Raw genomic sequence first — 20,410 nt, 5'->3', positions numbered from 1 at the left:
TACATATGAATACGAGATAATAATAAATTTAATTTAAGACATTTTAACAACAAATGAGTTTAAGATGTTGAAGTATAAAGTCAATATATTGGAATTAAAAGTTTTTATGTTTGGATGAAAGCTTGTTTAGTTGAAGTGAGAGAAAGAAAATAGTCTTATATACAAATACTAAAGTTGATGGAATTAAATTAGTTAACACCAACATGTGAAATCAATAAGCCCCGGAATAAAATAGTCTTATACAAATTAAATATTTAGAAGATTCGAATAAATTCGTGTAACCAAACAATAATAAAAATAAACAGTACATATTTCATTTTATGAAAAATATTAATTTATACTTCAATTTTGGGATTGTATTAAAAGAAACTCAAACTAATAAAGTTGTGGTCTTACAATAATTTGAACTCAAAATTCTTTTCTCTATCTCAAGCATCGAATATCTAGAATTTCATCTAACTTTTAAAGACATAGTGCCAGATCTAACAGCATTTCCTAAACACCATTAAATTTAACAAAGCAAAGAAAATCTAACAAACCTAACATTTCAAATTTGTAGTGATATCCCAACTCTCACATCCTTTTATGGAAATCCTCTATTTGATCTAAAGGTTTCACAAAAGAGGGGTTAACCATACTCATACGTCAATGAAACAACACAAACTTTTAGACTAAAGCTCACACTCACTATTAACTTGTGAGGTGAAATTTGTACATATAACTAACCAGACCATCACCATTAGTAAAAACCAACTGTTAGACACTTCTACACAAGTCATTGCAAAGAGTTGTTGATGTGAATTCACCATGAAAATATCCTTCCTTCTAATCTACGGGAAGACGAGAAATTTCTCGTATAAAAAAAATATGAAAAGGTCCTAAAAGAAGGAAATACAGCTAACATATGTCGATTACCATAAGTTGAAGAGTAATTGAGTGTGCACAAATGCAAAAGCAACTGATGATTGCTGAACCCTAAGATTTATGAACACAACAAACAAACACTGACATCCCGATGAAAATTTGATTCCTTGGTATCACATGAACATATGCAACAAGGAACAAGACTAGAGAAACAGCACATCATCTACCATGCCCAAAAGATCCTCGTAATTACGAATGATAATATCCACTTGTGATCAAAACAGATAACGTCTCAACAGTTGCAAAGATAAACTCTATTCAATACACACGTTAAAAACATATGGCATTTCTACTAATAATCTCCCATACCTAAACAAATACACTTTCTAGAGTTACAATATTTGGTAAATGGTTTGCGGGAATGAAAAATCAAAACGAACTACAAACTGATATAGATAGCCCCAAGCTTAGCAGACCGTCAGGCTATCAAATGAAAGTTTGATGACAAGCAAAAAAGATTGGTAGACAAATGGAGTTGACTTGAGAATCCAAACCGAACATATGATGAGATGATCAACTCTTCTTACTTGGGATTCCTAAGAACAATAATGACCGAGTCTCCTCTCAGGAACATCTTGCTGATAAATCTGTCCTTGTTAACAGGCTGAGCCTTTTTCTTGCCCTTCCCAGTTTTAGGTACCTGGTCATAGTAATACAACATAAGATCCATGACTTGAGTCTAAGCAAGAAAAAGAGTAAATAGTAAGCACACATCAATAAGACAAACCTCAGTCCACATCTCTCTAACGTTTTCCAGAACCATATTACAATGCCGGTCAAAGGCCCTTACACGTCCCAAAAGCTTCTTATTATTGCGGCAATTTATGAGAACCTGTCAAGAAGGTCCAAAACATATAAACATCATTTTCACTTGAACAGTTATGCCTTGATTTACAAGTGGAACTGTTAAACACACAAACAAATGCATACCTGAGTGTTATTTTTAACACTCATCATGAGCACGGAAAGTGGACCAGTATTGAACTCCTCTTCCTCATTCTTGCTAGTCTGCAGAGAGTTCAAAGCAAGTAATTCGTAATTGTGTTTGTAGAAACACTTCAGTAGAGTTGGAAGTCAAAAAAAAAAATAGAACACAAGTCCAAGGATTTTGCAGTATGACAGGAACAAACTAAGGAAGGGTGACTCGAGAGATTAAACCAAGAAAAAAAAAAACTCTAGAGAGAGAACATTAAGCTAACACTAGAAAGAAAGAAAAAATGAAACCTTTATGGTAATTTACTTATTGAAATGAGTTTCATGGAAAAGTCACAGTTCATTTTTTTTTAATTAAAAACTAAACATTTTTTCATAAGTAGAATGCAAAAGTGTAAGAAGTTGGTAAACAACCATCAAATGGATAGGGAAAAAAATACATTAACCAACTATAGAAACAAAGTTGAAAGAGAAAACAGAACTGAATCAAAAGATCATCAGTTTCACTTAAAAAGGTACAAAACTAGTCTCAAGAAATCATATCATTTCTTGCTAATCATAGCACCTGAAAGATAGCAAAAATTTCACATTTAACAGAAACAAATAGATTTTTATTGAGAAAGAAATTACAATGCTAATAATTAAACCCTTTTAAAAGACCAACTACCAACGAATTCCCAACATAGAACTGGTATTGCTCTACTAGAGGTTCAAGAAACATCATTCACGGTAGCCAGGTGAATGATAGAAAATAAGAAAATTTCTTTTTGAAGACATAAAAAATATCTGGCCTTCCTGGTCCAAACACAAAGGCCAGTTGAACTTGTCAAATGGTTTATGAGCATCAACTCTCAATATATAAAAATATCATTCAACCAGTAGAATTTGGTTATATTTAAATTTGACATGAAGCCGACCTTTTTAACTAAAGGTTTAAAAAATAAATAGACTAATTAAAAAAACATGACAAAACCTTACCCAAAAATTAATAACTTCAATTGAAAGAGTCTAATAGTTGCTTCATGTGGACTAGTCGAACAGTTGTGGAAAAAAATATCATGATTTTTCGATACGAAGGACAACATTTTCTTCCAACTTAAAAGAGTTGTGTAGACGAAAAGAAAAAGAAGCCGCAGAGATTATACAATGAAAAGCGTTGGTAATGACTCGAGAGCAAGTCATGATTCTTTAACACTTGTGCTAATATAGAGGCTAGACCAATTAGGCAAAGGCAACATATATTGGATGAAAGTACTAAAATTGAAAGCATAACAGACTGAAGGAACTTACATCTTCCTCCATCGGTCGGCTGCAATTGAAGACAAAAAAGAGGACACGAAACCCATTAGTATGTAAAGAATTTAGTAAAAGAACAAAAAAGACCAAGATGTGCGAACAAACAAAGTATACAAATACCGAAAAACACAATACCTCATGTTGTAAGTGGAAGTAGATCCTGGGCAATGTCCTTGGAGTGAGGCTGCAATTACATGACAAACATACGACCATAAGCACATAGAAAGAATGACAGTAAATAAAACCGCACCAGCATAATTTCATAAACAGTATGTTCCTAAGGTTACCCTAAACTCTAAAGAACATCATGCTCCAGAGAGACCAAAGTCTAGGTTAAACTATTCAAGAAAAATTCACAGCGAGAGAAGAGATGCAATATCTTAGAAAATAACATATAAGTCAGATGCAATATCTTAAGAACAAAGTAATGGGGGAAACTGCATAAAAAATTCAGTAGGAGGAAACAGTGAAACTAAACGAAGAGAGAAAGAAAGAGTAGCTGTAAAACGAAACGGAGAGTGAGATGGAGAGAGAAAGAGAGAGAACACTTACCGGCGGGAGAGAAGAAGAGTGAAGGTGAAGGAAAGGGAGAGGAGGGCGGCGAAGTGGCGAAGAATAAAGAAGAAGATCGAAGGAGAAGATGAGCAGGAGAAATGGCTCGCGCGTGGAAAAACTAAGGTTCATATTGCTCTTTTTCAAAAAAGAAAAAAAAAGGATGAAAAAACCCTAAACGCGAGGTTTTCTTGCGTTTTGGGTTGAAACATACCAATTAAATTACAACTTTTATGAGATGACCCTCACTCTATTCATTTTCTTTTAGTAATAATATTAATCAAATATATATTTTTTAAAAAATAAAAAATTGATGTATTTGGTTATTTTGTAAAAATAAGGTTTTTTTTATATATAAATATATTATTAAGTACGACTAAAGCTAAGGAATTGAACCTAAAGATGTTCACCGAGCAAGAACAGAGCTCACCGCCCCCTATCCCATTCCCCATCCCTAAAAAATTGGTGCGAGATTTCTTAGTTATTCTATGGGAATAGGGTTCTCCACCAAGAAATAATCTCTACTTTATATATATATAAAAGTATTTTTTTTTCTTTTGGACGGGTTGAGGTCGGGAATGTATTTCTCATCCTCGAGCCCGAAATATTAACGGAGAAAAAATAATTCTCACTCCCTCTCTTATGTTTCCTTTGTATTTCGAGGATTCCTCACCTCATTCGGAAAGAGTCCTTGCAGGGCTCTAGTCCCGCAGGTTAAATAAACATCTCTAATTCAACTAGAAAATCACAGTTAAGCTAAGCTTGTGTTGCAAAATACAAGATTTTAACATGTAAAAAAAAGGTTTTATAAACATTTTCTTTAGAATTTCTTCTCTTTGTCTTCTTCTCCAGATCATTTCTCTACATTTCGTTTTTTTAGGACAATCACACTTTTTACCCTATATTTTACCTCTATATTACAATAACATACCAAGGATTCCATTAATGTGCAATGATTGGCAAGAAACTAAATTTGATTTGATTAAAAGTGAAATAGAGCAAGTACGAGAACTAAAATTAAAGAAAAAAAGATATTGAAATTTGATTCGAATAAATATTCAACATTATATCTCATACATCCGTGGATTAAAATATAATTCTAGCGGATAATTTGACGTTCTATTTTGGATTAAACCCTAATAGATTAAAAAAATTTAATTCTTTATTTAACATATATCTAAACTTTTTTTTCTTTTTTGTAGAGACTCAAATAGGTTAGGCATCCTTATACACCAAACCAATTTTCTTATTTTAATTTACTTTGTGTGAATGGAGAGATATTCTAAACCTATTCTTAAAAATTCAAGACTAAAATTAGCCAATTTGAAACACTAAAAACTAGTAAAAATTCTTAAAAATTCAAGGATGAAAAGGGGTTGTTTTCTCAAAATATCTATATTAAGAAAGGGGCCAAAATCATGTATTCACAAGGGAGGGTTACCAGGTGACCTTAACTAAGCCATGGAATTATCCTACCATCAAACTCAAATATTTTTTTTCTGAATGACCAAACTCTAATTGTGCCAATGTACAATTTTGAAGATAACAGAAAATCAACCTTCTCTTAAGGTCACATAACATTGAACAATAAAACAAGTGAAGATCCAAAATCGTAAGGAGTAATTGTTCATCGTTCAATACAATATGAATATGTAATAAGACAGTTGGTTTTCATTATCCGGGCCACAAATCTCCGAAGTACAATGCATATTAGTAATTTACGAAGTTTTGACAGACCCCTCAAAACCCAACATACTTCTTCCCGGTGTCCAAGTTTGTTATATAAAGTTATATACAATACAACACTCTTAGTCCAAATCCATGGGACTTTATCAGTAAATTCCAATACACTGCCAAATGAATAAGCTAAGACCAACCTTGAAACCAATATCTGAAGTCTTCTCTAAAGATAGCATATTTACATACTTGATTGATTATAGACACTACTTAAGATGAGACAACGGTTACTACTTTTTCCGGGGAGTGCGCTTTGAGAAGATTCCAAGAAATCCCGACTTTTTGCTTGGCGTTCTTTGCTCAGAATTGCACGGGGGCTCGTAAGAGGATGACGGTTCAGAAACACAAGAATCTTGAGGCTCATTATCCTGTACATCTCGTAGAAGTCGGAGTAATTCGGTGGCACCTGCTTTTCCTTTCTCACTTCCCTTCATAGAGATAGTGCAAAGAGGAGGGATCACACCTTCCTCCATTACTAACTCACAATATTCAACTCGTTGAGAGCATAAGGAAAGAAGGATAGTAACTGCATGCTCCTGGTCTTCAAGACTGCCCATCCCCAGACGTTGTGCAATGGAGCTAATGCAGCCATTAGTTCCCACAATAGAAATTCTTGCCTCTTCCGTGTGGCACAAATTTTTCAGTATAAATATACATTTGCCTGAGAAATTCCCGTAATTTAGCAAAGGAACTAGTTTCGGGATGCACCCCAATGATACAATGTCAGAGCAGATGTCGCTGTTCATGGACAAATTGTATAAAGTTTTAATGGCAAATTCTTGCAAGTCTTCAATCTCTGAGTCGAGGTACTTAGCCAATGAAGTAAGGGCACCCGATGTGACAAAACTAGAGCTGCATTTACGGTGGCCAGATATTGCTTCTAAAATGGCAAGAACTTCATAAGTCACTTCTGAATTCAGTAAACTAGCCAACGATTTCAAAACCTTCTCAGGAACACTCAGTCTATTGGATCTGCAATAAGGTCAAACCGATCAAGCACTACTCTGTAAAAGATGTAAGATTCAAAGAGGATCTAAAAGCAAATATCAAGATGCCGAAATATTGCAAAAAATTTACCTGCTTCTTCTCACAAGTGAAAGAAATAGCTCACATCCATTTTTCTGAGCTTCAGAATCCCGCTGATTACATGCATCCTTCAAAAATAAGGCAAGTTGATCCAAGACAGTTTCAGATAAGGTCAGACCAACTCCATTTTTGTTCATGGAAACTTTCATATCTTTCATAACCTTGCATTTTGATTCCCATGAAAGCTCACTCATGGTAGATGGAAACTCCAAGTCTATTTCCTCAGCATTTGAACCAGATTGAAACCTTTGCTGATCATCCTCTTTACTCTGCCCAGACTTGATAGCCAATTCATTGCCACCATTGAGCCTCAATAAATCTGGGTAGTAACTATTATCAAGACCTCCAAGTGATATATTGCTGAAGTCGATGGGTAAATGTATATCGTTCATTGAACTTCCAAAGCTAGCAATGGAATTCTCCCAAACCTCAGGGCACTCTGGTTCCACACTTGGGTCGGGAATAGTGACTCCAAACTTTATGCACCATTTATTAATTAAATTCTTCAAATCAACATTAGGAGTCACTGAACAATCGGCTAATTTCATTTTGGTTTGCGGGCATGTATCATGACCCTCCAGAAACCACTTTTCTATCCACACCTTCTCATATGTCACTCCAGATGCAATCACAACAGGATCATACATCAATCTCATTGATATGGGGCACTTAAATTCCTCAGGGGGGATGGCCCGATTGAGTATTATATCAGCTTGAGAAGCATAATTTCTGTGTCGCGCATTAGCTTTAATTTCCCCATATTCATTACTACTAGACCTATCGGCTTGGGTTTCTCTGATTTCTTGCAGTATCAACTCCCCATGCTTCTTCAAAAGATATAGGAGGTATGTCAAAATCTTCTTTTTCGGGGGATCGTCACGACCAACATCATCTAATAATTTCCTGATTGATCGTCTCTCATACAGCAATTCCTTGGATGACAAAATATTAAGCCTCAAAGCAGCAGTTTTAAGAGCCTTGATTTCAGATTTTTCCAGTTCATCTGGAGGCAAAGCACCAAGCTTCAGCAATTGTCGCATATCCTTCCAAGCCTCTTCTTCAGATGAGTCGAGGATAAATTTGGCAACCCTAAGATCATCTGCTATTTGAGAGATCTGCAAACAATGATTTCATTGTCATCCTACTACTAAACGCACGAATATGCATGGATTATGGATAAATATGGTTAATGATACAAGTTGACAACATCAACGAGCACATTCTTGCACCGAGATATCAAAATAGGGGATATTTAAAAAAAAAGAAGAAAAAAATGGCGAAAGTGAAACCTTTCGAGCCAACGCCACGGAAACCATGTATTTAATTTTACGCAAATTATGCTCCAACAAAGTCCTCACTCTGTGACATCTAGAGACAATCCTATCTCCTGTCAATGCCTGAAAGAAATATACAAGCATCATGAACTGAACGAAGGGTTTGCATATCTTCGGTGATAAAAAAAAAATGAACACAAACTTCAACAAGTATTATTTTAGTGCATGGTATGCCCTACGGTTCTATCAAGGTGACACCACTTTTGGCAATAATCCCTTAGATCCTTCAGGAGAATGTTTCATAAAGCTAGATTGACAACAAATAAGTATTCCTGAAACCTGAGTCAGGGAAGTGAACGCTTGTATAATCTAAATTTAAATAAAAGTTAGAAATGACGTTTTCAACAAAGGAGTTAATCTTGGAATTTTATTCAAGTTGGAGAGCTAAAATTGAGGTTTCACATGTAAAAGGAAAAAAGGAAAAGTGCATAAAACTTTAAAGACCAGAATCAACCATCAAAGGTATTAGGACCACCAAAGGAAATTGAAAAAAGTATATGTATGCACTGCACCAAAACTACATCTAGAATTTTGATTTAAATTTAAGTAAATTCTAACTTGAAAAATTACTAGTTTTGGTCATTTAATAGAAACCATCCAATCGTTGTGAAACTAAAAACGTAGACCATTTTTATAAAGCAGATATGCTCACCAGATAAAGTTTACTAGAGTCTCGACAATACTGAAGAAGTAGCTCAGCTTTCATCTTTCCTTCGTTTAAATTGCATAATGCCTGTCTTCCTTCCGGACTTCCAGGCCGAGCTGCTTCAATTTCTGGTAATATCTCCGAGACCCGGTCAACCAATTTCATTAACTCAGTGCACATTCTACAATGAACCTAAATTAACATGGATGACACTGAGACAATTTGATATATGATCCCAATTCTAAAACTTTCAAAAAGTAATATTCATTTATAATATAAGAAACATAACTTGTAGAAAATAATCCAAAATCTAAAATTTTCTACTTCATTACATTTGTATACACAAGCCACATGTTCTAGAAGGAAAGGACATAATAGATATCGATATACCTTGAAGGAATGGGCATTTGAAACTGCCTCCACATTTTCAGTAGTATCAGTTCCCATTCACAAGAGTCACCAACTCTGAGAAAAATTAAAATCTTAGTTAGTAATAAGCGTTACCAACCAATTGATGACATAGATTCAAACATAGAATTTCTAAAGATGGCCAATCTGACTTGGCTTAGAAAACTGTTAAACAAATAGTTTATCAGAAACTTCTTGAATATTTTTATTTGCTTCAATTTACTGAATCAATGCATAATTTTCAGCCAGGGCCACAGAAGGAAGAACTTTGAAACATTCAACTCAAGACAGGAAACACACAAACTACCCAGCTTAAGGAGGCTATTTTAGACCATGTAATTAACCATCATCATCGACTTAAATAACGACACAAAACAACAAAATTAGCAAAAACAAAAGTTGTGGTTCAAGTCCTCAGTGGTACATGACAAGTTTCAAGAAAAGATGGCAAACAAATAATGAACTAACTTCAACATGTACAGATTTTTTAAGAGAGAGAGAGAGAGAAGTTTACTCTGAGATACAGAAATCAGAACCCAAATGGAAAAATCACTTGAAGATTTAACTGAGAAGGCAACTAGAGAAAAATCTTCAAAACTCCACCAGAAGAACTTATGGAAAATTAACAGAAACCAAATATCTTCCAAAAAGGAGCAAAATCAGTCCTCAGAACCCAAGAATTTCTTCAAAATCACTCAATATCAAACAAATTCCAAGCTTTTTTGCTTCCTTCCAGCTTCAAGAGAAAAAGGGGGTGAAAAAGACCCAAATTGGAAGAACTTCCATGACCCCAAATTATCTCTCCCTCAATTCCAAACCAGATTTCGCAAATGTTTCATAAAAAAATTGCACACAAGCAAACTAGTAGACCCAATATATCTTCTTCTTCAACCCTTTTAAAGCAGAGCATTAAAAAACCCTTGAAGTAGGAGTAACGCGCCACCAAGGGAGTTTCGCAGTAAGGTGAGTGCGCACTTTGACACCACGGAGCAAAAGCGAAAAAGGGATTTTTCGGTACAAATAAAGATAATTACGTGGGAAACCAAATTAAAAAGCAAACCCCATAATTAAAAATATGAACAGGAGACCATTAATTTGACACACAGCGGTCTTTAAATATCAGGAAACCGCCATGAAAATGGACAAACCATCATAAAAAGAACAGAGAGAAATGAAAGAGCCAAATGATTGCAGTTAATTTCAGAAGAAAGTTCAAATTGAGCTACTATTCAAAAAGATGAGGCTCAGCTCAAGTATTAGAAAATTCTTACTAAGGGAAATCGTCAACCCGGTTTCCATTTCTTGCTGGGTCTTCCATAAATCGTCATGGGTTGGTTCATCTGGAAGAATTGATATTCGCTGTGGATAACCCTCAATCGAGTTCATCAAAATCAACGGCTCCAAATTAATATCACGGAAAAGGCTGTGGCGGGTCATGATACAGGAGATTATTGCTCTTAAATTTTGATGTGACATTACAAAAAACTTTAGGCGGCTCCATGCGTGACCGAATAATATAGTCAAATTACTAAAAGTAAATATAATTATTCCATCTAATTAAAAGTATACCATACCCTACTAATTAAAACAAAATAAATGCAATAGAAAAAGGAAATTAAAATAAATAAATACACAATAAAAAAGTATATCCCACTATACTTTCGTCTTATTAAAAAGTATACGAAACAAAAAAATTCTCATGGATCCCCTCTAGTCTCCACAAAACCCATTCAATTGGACGAAATTAGGAATTAGAATAAGGCCACCAAAGTTTCCCCCTCCCACACTTCATATAAATTATTTAAAAATATTTGTCACATTGTAGATTAATTGATTAATCTCTTCTTTATCTTTTTTTTTCTTTTCTAATTACCAAAATTTTCATATATTTTTTTATCTATTTCAAAACAAACTATTCATTATTTAAAAAGTTAGAAAAGGTTGTTGGATGAGACCAACTTTATAACAATTAGTTGATATTTGATATTTGATATCCTTCCCTTTCAGGTTGGAGGTTAGCTTAAGAGTACTTAACATGCACTTTTTCCTTGGGAGGTTTTATCCCACATTCACGAGCAAAGTTTTACATTTCTTTTAAAATTGATACAAATACATTGTAATTTTTAGAGTCTGTTTTATAATTAGATTTTAAGTTAAGTTTTGAATATCTCGACCAATTTTATTAGACAGTTTGACTCTATAACATTTAAATGTTAAAGAAATTTGTATTTCTTGTTTTGCGAGGAGGAGGTTTGACTAAGATTGGAAGATTGTTCAAGGAGAGGAGGAGGAACTTTACTTCTTGTTTGGCTTAAGAAGTTAGTGAGCCACGTTACTAAAATGTGTCAATTTGAAGTATTTTTTTACTCATAACACTAGGGTCATGAGTTTACCACTTGCCATACTTCACTTCTTGAAATTTACAATTCTACTTATTGCTTCAAAAACCTCAAAATCTTCTTACAAATATTTATATTTATAGTATATATAAACCATGTAGTGGTGTAAGAATATGGGTTGAATCTGAATAACTCGGACTATCCAACTCATATTATAAAAGTTGGGTTGGATTGGGTTAAAAAAATTTTATTTTTTCGAATTGGGTTGGGTCTCACGTTGGAGGGTTGAAAAATTCGGTTCAACCCAACTCAACCCGAATTAATATAAAACATATATTATTTAATAAAATAATAAAATGGTTATAAACTTTGAATTTATTGTATGAAATTTTGAATTATGTATGTTTGAAATTTAAACGTAACAATTTTGAACTTTTATAACCATTGGAAACTAGAAATGAAAAAAAAAAAAAAAAAACTATACAGCCGGACAACTCAACCCATGTTTTACTGGTTTTGTTAGGTTGGGTTGGGTTAGAAACTAAATTCAGGTTGTTTAAGTTGTTAACTCAAATTACCCGAAAATATGGATTGGGTTGAGAATGTCTCCCAACCCAATCCAATTTCACCTCTAAAACCATGGATGAGAACACCTTCTGAGGCTAAATACTCCTAGGTGCCAAGAGTGAAGTAGATTTCACAAGGGAAGGGTGAAAAGAACGCCCATCAAGTAGTGAAATAGAAGTTGAAAATCTGTAAGCTTTCCAGCAGTGGGAGGAGACTAGAACTCTGACTACGTGCTTGCGTGCCTGGTAAAGAACAAGCTGGCGACTCATAGGCAGTAGTTGGTTAAGGGAAACTACCGAAGCCGATGCAAAAGCCAAATGGGGTGTTTTTCATTGGTTAGGACCAAGCCTCACTACTATAAATTTGGTTTTTCTTGATGCACACAAATTTTGATTTATTGATGGTAATGGCAAAGGACCATCAAGAAAAATGATACAATGTTTATTAAGCTAATTAGATTTTCTTGATGAACGAGGGCTGTCAAATGATGAATTTTCTTGATTTGCAATGGTCTTCATCGAAAAAAATTAATATATTTGTTTTGGACTTCTTGATGGGTTTAGGGTTTCTTGATGAACAAATACCAAAAAAAGATAATGGGTAAGATCCATCAAGAAAAATGATATGGGTCAAGAATTTTTTATTATTATTTTGGATTTATGATAAGAGAATGGACAAGGCCGAAAAATAATATCTAATATCCAAAAGAAAAATTTATTTCCCATGAAGCACAAAATTCGAACCCTCGTTAATGGACTCGAAAAACACAATGTTCATCATTAATATTCTTTAACTCTCGACTATTTTTTAAAACTATTATTGTTTATTCATAAATAATACAATATTACTTTTTTAAAAGTTAAGTGTTATAAATATAATTAGATTGAAATAAGTGATTTTATCAAAATTAAATTAATTATTGTGTTTAGTTCAACTGACACATGTATGTTACAATTGTTAGCTAAATACCCAATAAGGAGAGAATCGAGATCATAAATATGTCAATTAACACGAAACTAAGGTGAGTGTGAGAAAAAAAAGAAAATGTAAAATAGAAAAAAAAAGAAAAAGAAAAAGAATATGTTTAATTTGATTAAAAAAAGAAAAGCTTTTTGATTATATGTGCCATAAAGTAAGTTAATGCTTACATTTTCTTTTACTTTCCTTTCATTTATACTCTCTTTCTTTTTCTCTCCCACTTTTTTTTTTATTAATAAAAATATAAAAATTAGACCATAGATATACTATCAAAATAAAATTATTTTCATTAAATTTTGGTAATAAATAAATAAATAATACCTAGTCGATCAGATTTTTTAAACATATCGAATAAATTTAACAACACTAATAAATTTAATTTTTTAGAAAAAAGTAAATAAAAATTAATAAGATTAAATGCAAATTCACCTTGACATAAAAATAAAAAATTACTTTTATATATATTTGAATGAACATTAAAAAAAAGGAAAGAAAAAAAAAGAATTTGATCGGTCCAGTCTTGCTCTTCCGACCACAAGTTGGTTTTTCTTATAATAAAATCGAAATCGACTATGTCAGTTCCTCCTACCTACCGATAGACCAACTTCACAATTTAAGCTTCATTGGTTGGTTTTCATCGATCGTTTCAGTTTTTTGACCTACCACATTCTCTCCTAATTTTATCTGTTTCAATTTTTAATAGTTTTATACATCGTTTTTAAGAAGAGATGACGAATTCATGACTTTAAACTAAAATATAATAAAGTTAAGAATTTTTAGTAGTCAAACAACATTACTCATATTTTTTAACAACACTCAAATTCAATATTTGATCAAACAAAAAGAAACAAAATAGAAGTCAAATAGGCAAAGATCATAAAATTAGGAAATTGCAGAAAAGTCCTTGTAATTATCCAAAATCTCCATCATCATTTGCAATCACCAAGCGGTGCTCCACACAAACACTTATTATGGAAATAAGAATACAAATCAAAACTCTGCATATCCCCACCCACCGGGATCGGACCACAAAGTCGATTATAACTAACGTTCAAATATTGCAATTTCAGTTCCGTCATCACCGGCGGCAAACCCCCATACACCTTATTATGATTAAGATCCAACGAAGTCAAACTCTGAGGAAACACTACCTCCGACAAATTAAACTCCAACAAATTCCTCGACAAATCAAGAATCTGGATCATCTTGTTGGCGCCGAAGAACATGGACGCATCGCCTTCAAGTTTGTTACGGGACAAATCGATGGAAGTGGAATTCAATCTCGACAAAGAAGAAGGGATTTTGCCAGAAAGTTGATTGTGTGAAAGAATCAAATCCGGGGCTTGTTCTCCGCTGAAATAGCCGAAGGATTCAGGGATTTGTCCTGTTAATTGATTCCGATCCAACCGGAGACCGCCCAAGTTAGGGAGTTCAGAGAGGGAACTAGGGATTTCTCCGGTGAGTTTGTTGAATGAGAGAGTAAGAATGAAGAGATTTTTTAGAGTGCTCAAGGAATCTGGGATTTCGCCGGAGAGACCGTTCCAGCTGAGGTCGAGGAATACGAGGTTACGTAGTTTGGCTATGGTGGGTTGGATGGGGCCGGTGAGATTTGGGAGCTTGTGGAGCATAAGGGTTTGTAGGAATGGAAGGTCGCCGACTTCGGGTGGGATTTGGCCGGTGAGACGGTCGTCGGCGAAGATGGTGAGAGAGATGATTCGATGGGTAGTTCGATTGCATTTGACACAGTACCAATGGCAGCAGTCTGTTTGCGGGTCCCAAGAGGTGAGAATGTAGGGATTGTTGAAGGCTTTTTTGATTTTTAGAAGGACTTTTTTGTCATTTGGATTGCAAAGCTCCGCAGAGGAAATGGTAACGAAGAAGAAGAAGATGAGGAAGAAGAAAGGGAGGCATGAAAGTTTCTTGAGATTTGAAGCCATGGATTTGGATTTGAATTTGAGTGAGTAATTGTGGAGAGATTATATTTGGTTTGGGTTTATGAAGGTGAATGTGGGGAAGGGGTTTTGTGTGTGAATGTGCTTAATAGTCTTTCTATGAATGGAAGACAAATAGTTCAATTATTAGCTCATGAAGATATGCAGTGAAGGTATAGACTTCAAAGTCAAACAATCGAGACGATGGATTTGGATTTGGGTTTCTATATTTTTAATAGTTTGGAGAGATGTATCATCATTCATGATCTCAGCACTACCATTGATGAAATTAAGAAGCAACTCCATTAGATAACATGGTTAGGGATAAGACTTAATTGATTGTATAACCATTTTTATAAACAAATTAAAGGTAATATATAAAATACTTTTCTATTGGTCATTTTATCATATTTGTGTAACTGCTTATATCATTAGGTTTTTAAAAAGTGAAATTGGTAGAAAGAAAAAGGATATCAAGAAATTACAACATGTAATTCAATGGAAGGTTATTGAAATTTGAGTAACATATGTAGGCTGTGAATATCTAGACTAAATATGTCAATATTGTATAAATAAATTCATCGCTAAAACCTTCAATATTTTGGTGTTGAAAATAAAAAAGAAAAATTGAACAAATTTATTTCTTCTCTATCTGTTCACTCACTCCACTAGAATTTTCAATTACGGTGTCAAATAATAGTTTAGATTTTACAACAAATGTTGTATTATATTTCCATATAGAAAACAATGAGTTTGGTGAGATATTTGAAAACAATTTAAATTTAGCAAATAAATCATTTAATATAATCTATGCATTGTGACACTTATCAATGCCAACTTGAAATAAATCACAACCTTATAGTATGTGGTTAAATAGTATGGTTGTTAATAATTAAAAAGAATGACATGTGAGACTAATCATATCAACTTGAAACAACAGAATCCTAATAACATGTGGCTTATTAATATCTTTATTAAAAAGAAGCTGAGTCATGCATTGCACCTAACTACTATATATTGGGTACTATGTATTAATAATGGCAATGCCATTTAAAATAGTGCAAGATAGAAATGAACCTCTAAAGGGTGGTATACTTTACTAATTAAAATCATTGTTTTTGCTTAGTCTTATATATATATAATTAAGAAAAACGTTGCTTTATTATTTTAATCTCTAAGTTAAATTTGTGGGACAAAAGTTTGTTTATTCTAAAGTTTTGTTGACTAGAATGTTGACTTATTAATAGTGATTTCTATGTGTAAACACGGTTTGCCAAAATCATTTTTACAAGAACTTTCTTCTACCCATTCCCACAAAACAAAAAAGGGTTATCCTTATATATTCAACCAACTTCTTTACTTGTTTCTTCTTTATAAATTCAATAACTTTTTTTGACATCTTTCAACACTTATTTTATTAGATACCTTTTATAATTAAACTTCCATTAACTAAATATAATGAGAATTTTCAAAAAATAACAAATTTTACAAAAAATATTTATAATCTATAACAAATTCTATAACTCAAACTCATTAATTCATATGCTATAATGATAGAATCTAAAATTTTGCTATAGCTTGTAATATTTTAATTTATTTTATAATTTTAAAATTATTTCTAATTTAAAAGTAAATTATTAAAATTAATTATGATTATTTTTAAAAAAATAGTAGATTTTACAAAAATATTTACAATTATAGCAAATTCTATCACGAATAGTCACCGATATGATATCGTGATAAAATTCAAAAAAATTTATAGTTTGTAAATATTTTAATTTATTTTACTATTTTCGAAAATGTTCGATCAATTATTTTTACCATCACAAAAAATATATTTTTTAATAAACATTCAGTTACAATTTAACTAAAGTGGATGTTGTAAGTGAAGATTTTGAAATGTAAGAATAAAAACAAAAACTTGATTAAATTAATTTATTAATAAAATATTCATATTAATTAAAAATTTTAATTTAATTAATACGAATATGCTCCAAAAACTTAATCAAGTTTTTAGTGTTTTTAGTTGTAAATTTCAATATGCTATAATTTTGTGTTTGAAGTTTGAGTTTTTGTTTTTATTCTTAAATTTCAAAATCTTCACTTATAACATCCACTTTAATTAAATCGTCACTTTCAATTATGTGAATGTTTATTAAAAATTATATTTTGTGTGACGGTAAAAAAGGTGATTTTTTAAAAAAAAAATAGATTTTATAAAATATTTATAACATATGACAAATTCTGTCACTGATAGTGATTGATATGCTACCATGATAAAAGACTATTAATGATATAATTCAAAAGTTTGCTATAGTTTTTTAAATATTTTATTTTTAAAAATGTTTCTTGTAAAAATAATTAATTTTAATAATTAATTATAATAATTTTAAATTAGAGATATTTTAAAAAATAATAAAACAAATTTAAATATTGCAAAATTTTAGATTATATTATTATAATATATCAATAATTATAAGTGATATAATTTGGTGTAGGTTATAAATATTTTATAAAATTTATTACTTTTTAAAATAATCCCTATATATCATTGTCATCCAAATTTTAGTTGGATGTCCTTGAAGATGAAGGGACTTGTAATTACTAGGCAACGTGATCCAAGTGTTTAAATTTTAGGGGATGAATTCTTGGCCGCATTCGTAATGCATATATCGTATGGTTTTCTTTTTAAATTTCTATATAATCACTTTTGTAGGGTGTAGATGGATATATATATATCCAAAATTTACTCGATTTGGATAATAGAATGTGGTTTTCTTTTTTCCTTTATAACAAATATATGGGTTATTGTCAAACACATATTCAATGAGTTTTGTAATTGCTAATCTCCTAAATAACCGTAATGCATATAAATTTGCAAAAAGAAAAGACTGAATGAGGAATGGGTAAACCTGATTTGGTGGAAATCGGACTACCAAGAACTAAAATTACCAAACTTGGAGAAAAGTGGATACGTGTCCTATTCAACGCAACCCTCGAAGATACGACTGAGGTAAATAACCGCCACGTCTGATACAAAACAAGCCACGTAACCGTCTCCCCTCGCCGGCTTCTCTCCCAAAAACCTCCCAACCCCACATTCAAATACCTAAACTTATAAACTCATAATTTCACTGCCCCAATCTCCATTCCCATTTCTTTTTTAATTTTTATATATAGTTTGTATTTTAGTTGGATCGGAGAAAAAAGAAGGAAGAAAATTAGAAATAATGGGGAGGAAAACAATGACGTTGTTGGTGGCGGTGGCGGTGGTATGGCTGGTGTTGGTGGCGGATAAATGCAGTGGGTTTGAAGAAGCAGTACAAGATATGAAGGACAATGTGAAGCAAATGGCGGAAGATGCAAAGCTTGATGAAAAAGCCGAAGCTGTCAAATCTAAGGCTTCTGAAGTATACACCGATGCTAAGGACAAGGCTTCCTCCTGGTCCAACTGGGCTTACGACAAGATTTCCGCGTAACACCTCTTTTTCTTTCTCTTTCTCTTTCTAATCTAATTACATTCTAATAGAACTAAATGAATTTAGTAATATTAGTTATCTCTGCCTCAAAATGATCCACCCAAACATCGTTTTTTAGATTATATTACATTACAAAATCAGAAAAATTAAGATCATTAGTTTTGTTGGCTTTGAATATGAATGGGTTAAATTTGAAACAGGGGATTGGGATTGAGCGAAGAATCGAAAGAGAAAGAGACAGCTCCTAACGCAGCAGATAAAAATTAACACAGCTGCTTCAGGTAAATTACGCATTATTGTTTTATCATTATCTCTAAATCAAAATGTTTGAAAAATTATATATAATATTTGAAAAATAATTCTACTTATTTTGGAAGAAATTGGGTTGGTAATATACATTTTTTAATGGCCAGAATTGTTTTGCCTGTTATAGTCTAATCTTTGGACATTTTCTCTCAAATTGGGTGAAGTACTTCTAAATTAGTTTAGTAACATTTTTTTTATTTGATTTTCCATGGTTGACTTGAAGAAAACAAAAAACAAAAAACAAAAAAAAAAAGGCTCCAAAAACACATATATCACTAATTTTTCTTTGTTTTTTCTTCCTATTTCCTTTTTCTAATTTCTAACTTTAAAAAAATTGCCAAACGTCTTTTTCATATAATATTACTACGGCTTTATAGGAACAATTCAAACCCATTATTTGGTAGAGTTTTTCAGATGTGAAAGCAAGAAGAGTAATATTTCCTTAGTAAAATCTCATTATGCTTCTTAGTTTAATATTTAATTAAATTGATAGTTATAAACGGTTAAACTTAATTAATTATAAACTTTTTTAAAATTATTGCCAAGGACAAGATTCTAACATTTTATTTGAAAAAATAAAAAATTCAAATTCAAATTCAAGGACTAGAAAAAAATTTAAAATTAAATTCAAAGTTCAAAGGACTAGTATATTATATATACGTCATCACTTTTTCGTAAGGTATTTCTAAGAAAATCAGTGTTATTTATGTAAATCTGAATCTGAATCTAACTTCAATTAGAAATTTTTTTATATTTCTTTTTTGTAATTTGTTGTTACATATATTTTATGAATATAATTCAAATAAATACAGGGCAAGAAATACTCAAATAAATTAATTAAAAAAAATGCAACAGTGAATAACCAAAAAGAAAAAAAAAATTGTGCATAAACTAATTTAGGGAAATTGAGTAGAAATCATTGTTCACAATTTTGTTAATCAAACATTGATACAGTTGAGAGTCAATATATAGTTGACGTGTAAATGATTACAAACCCGGGTTTTCCTAAGGTGGGAGTCTACAGGGATATCGACTTCTTCCATATTTTGACTACTTCACTTTCACTCATTTTCACTTAAATCGTATGGTTCTCTTGCCAAATATTTTGATCTATTTCTTTTAGTCTTTTTTGATATTTTTTCCCCTTAAAAAGTGGGGCAAATTTGCTAAAAAAATATTTTAAAGTATGACGAAACTCTACTACACCATCAAACTTCCAATTGAAGTGTAAAATACACAATAAAATGATGATGAATGTAAACCTGATAAAATTTAGAAGTAATGTTAGATGGTGGCTAATGGAGAGTTTTCACAGAAATTGTTGTTTATAGTCATGGATTTAGTAATAGGCATACTGTTCAAGCTTATGTTTACATTGTGTTTCTCACAATTTGTCTAAAAGGAAAAATGAAAATTATAGTCTTTCCTTATCTGGTAGTTAATGTGAAAAAAGTTTGCCCTTTTTGAAATTGCATTAGATCAACTGGCGGAACCCCACGTTGGTATCGCCCACCACCTGTTTGTTGTATTAATGTCTCAACCAACTTCCTTTTTTCTTTTTCTTTTTCCTCCTTTATTCAATTCATTCAATCTCCACGTATGCCCACCATCGTTGCCTTCCACCTTCCCAATGCCTTCTACCGAGTCGTCGGAGCTAGTGATGGTGGAATGTGGCTGATGATAGCCGTCGGCAGTGATGATCAATTAGGCCGAGAAGCACTACATAGCATTCTTGTTCACCATGTTGGCCATATCAAGTCTACTCAAATGCTATTTCCCTGCACATCATGTGCTAATTCAGTGCTTTTGTAATGTCATATAATTATGCTTCTAGAGATCTCATCTTTTAAATGGTCATTAATTTCTTATTCATTCTGACTGCTTCAAAAACAAT

At 32.3% G+C, this 20,410-nt stretch overlaps 4 protein-coding genes across 8 annotated transcripts; 1 reads left to right on the top strand and 3 right to left on the bottom strand.

Annotated features, from left to right (window-relative positions):
* Positions 1 to 1,088: 1,088 nt before the first annotated feature.
* On the bottom strand, positions 1,089 to 3,865 carry LOC101206064 (small nuclear ribonucleoprotein Sm D2). Its single transcript, XM_004146456.3, has 6 exons — positions 3,706 to 3,865; positions 3,289 to 3,337; positions 3,148 to 3,166; positions 1,855 to 1,932; positions 1,652 to 1,756; positions 1,089 to 1,564 (listed from the first exon to the last, which is right to left on the bottom strand). Exons 2-6 carry the CDS (start codon positions 3,291 to 3,293, stop codon positions 1,448 to 1,450), a joined length of 324 nt encoding a protein of 107 aa, XP_004146504.1. The 5' UTR covers positions 3,294 to 3,337; positions 3,706 to 3,865; the 3' UTR covers positions 1,089 to 1,447.
* Positions 3,866 to 5,318: 1,453 nt separating this feature from the next.
* LOC101205359 (U-box domain-containing protein 5) lies at positions 5,319 to 10,299 on the bottom strand. 5 transcript variants are annotated; one of them, XM_011654859.2, is made up of 6 exons: positions 10,188 to 10,299; positions 8,899 to 8,973; positions 8,515 to 8,700; positions 7,818 to 7,925; positions 6,520 to 7,643; positions 5,319 to 6,414 (listed from the first exon to the last, which is right to left on the bottom strand). In XM_011654859.2, exons 2-6 carry the CDS (start codon positions 8,953 to 8,955, stop codon positions 5,673 to 5,675), a joined length of 2,217 nt encoding a protein of 738 aa, XP_011653161.1. In that variant the 5' UTR covers positions 8,956 to 8,973; positions 10,188 to 10,299; the 3' UTR covers positions 5,319 to 5,672. The 5 variants fall into 5 exon arrangements, with proteins under 5 accessions (XP_011653161.1, XP_011653162.1, XP_004146501.2 ...); XM_011654860.2 differs by having other exon boundaries at positions 8,515 to 8,689; XM_004146453.3 differs by lacking the exon at positions 10,188 to 10,299 and adding an exon at positions 9,431 to 10,139 and having other exon boundaries at positions 8,515 to 8,689.
* A 3,430-nt stretch (positions 10,300 to 13,729) lies between these two features.
* PGIP2 (polygalacturonase inhibitor-like) lies at positions 13,730 to 14,737 on the bottom strand. Its single transcript, NM_001280686.1, has one exon. It carries the CDS (start codon positions 14,735 to 14,737, stop codon positions 13,730 to 13,732), a length of 1,008 nt encoding a protein of 335 aa, NP_001267615.1.
* Positions 14,738 to 17,844: 3,107 nt separating this feature from the next.
* On the top strand, positions 17,845 to 18,711 carry LOC101206305 (late embryogenesis abundant protein D-29). Its single transcript, XM_004146457.3, has 2 exons — positions 17,845 to 18,206; positions 18,411 to 18,711. Exons 1-2 carry the CDS (start codon positions 17,962 to 17,964, stop codon positions 18,475 to 18,477), a joined length of 312 nt encoding a protein of 103 aa, XP_004146505.1. The 5' UTR covers positions 17,845 to 17,961; the 3' UTR covers positions 18,478 to 18,711.
* Positions 18,712 to 20,410: the final 1,699 nt, after the last annotated feature.

The sequence above is a fragment of the Cucumis sativus genome, chromosome 4, assembly GCF_000004075.3.
Source record: "Cucumis sativus cultivar 9930 chromosome 4, Cucumber_9930_V3, whole genome shotgun sequence".
In the NCBI taxonomy this organism is placed as follows: Eukaryota; Viridiplantae; Streptophyta; class Magnoliopsida; order Cucurbitales; family Cucurbitaceae; genus Cucumis; species Cucumis sativus.
This window is presented reverse-complemented; position numbering and strand designations above follow the sequence as displayed.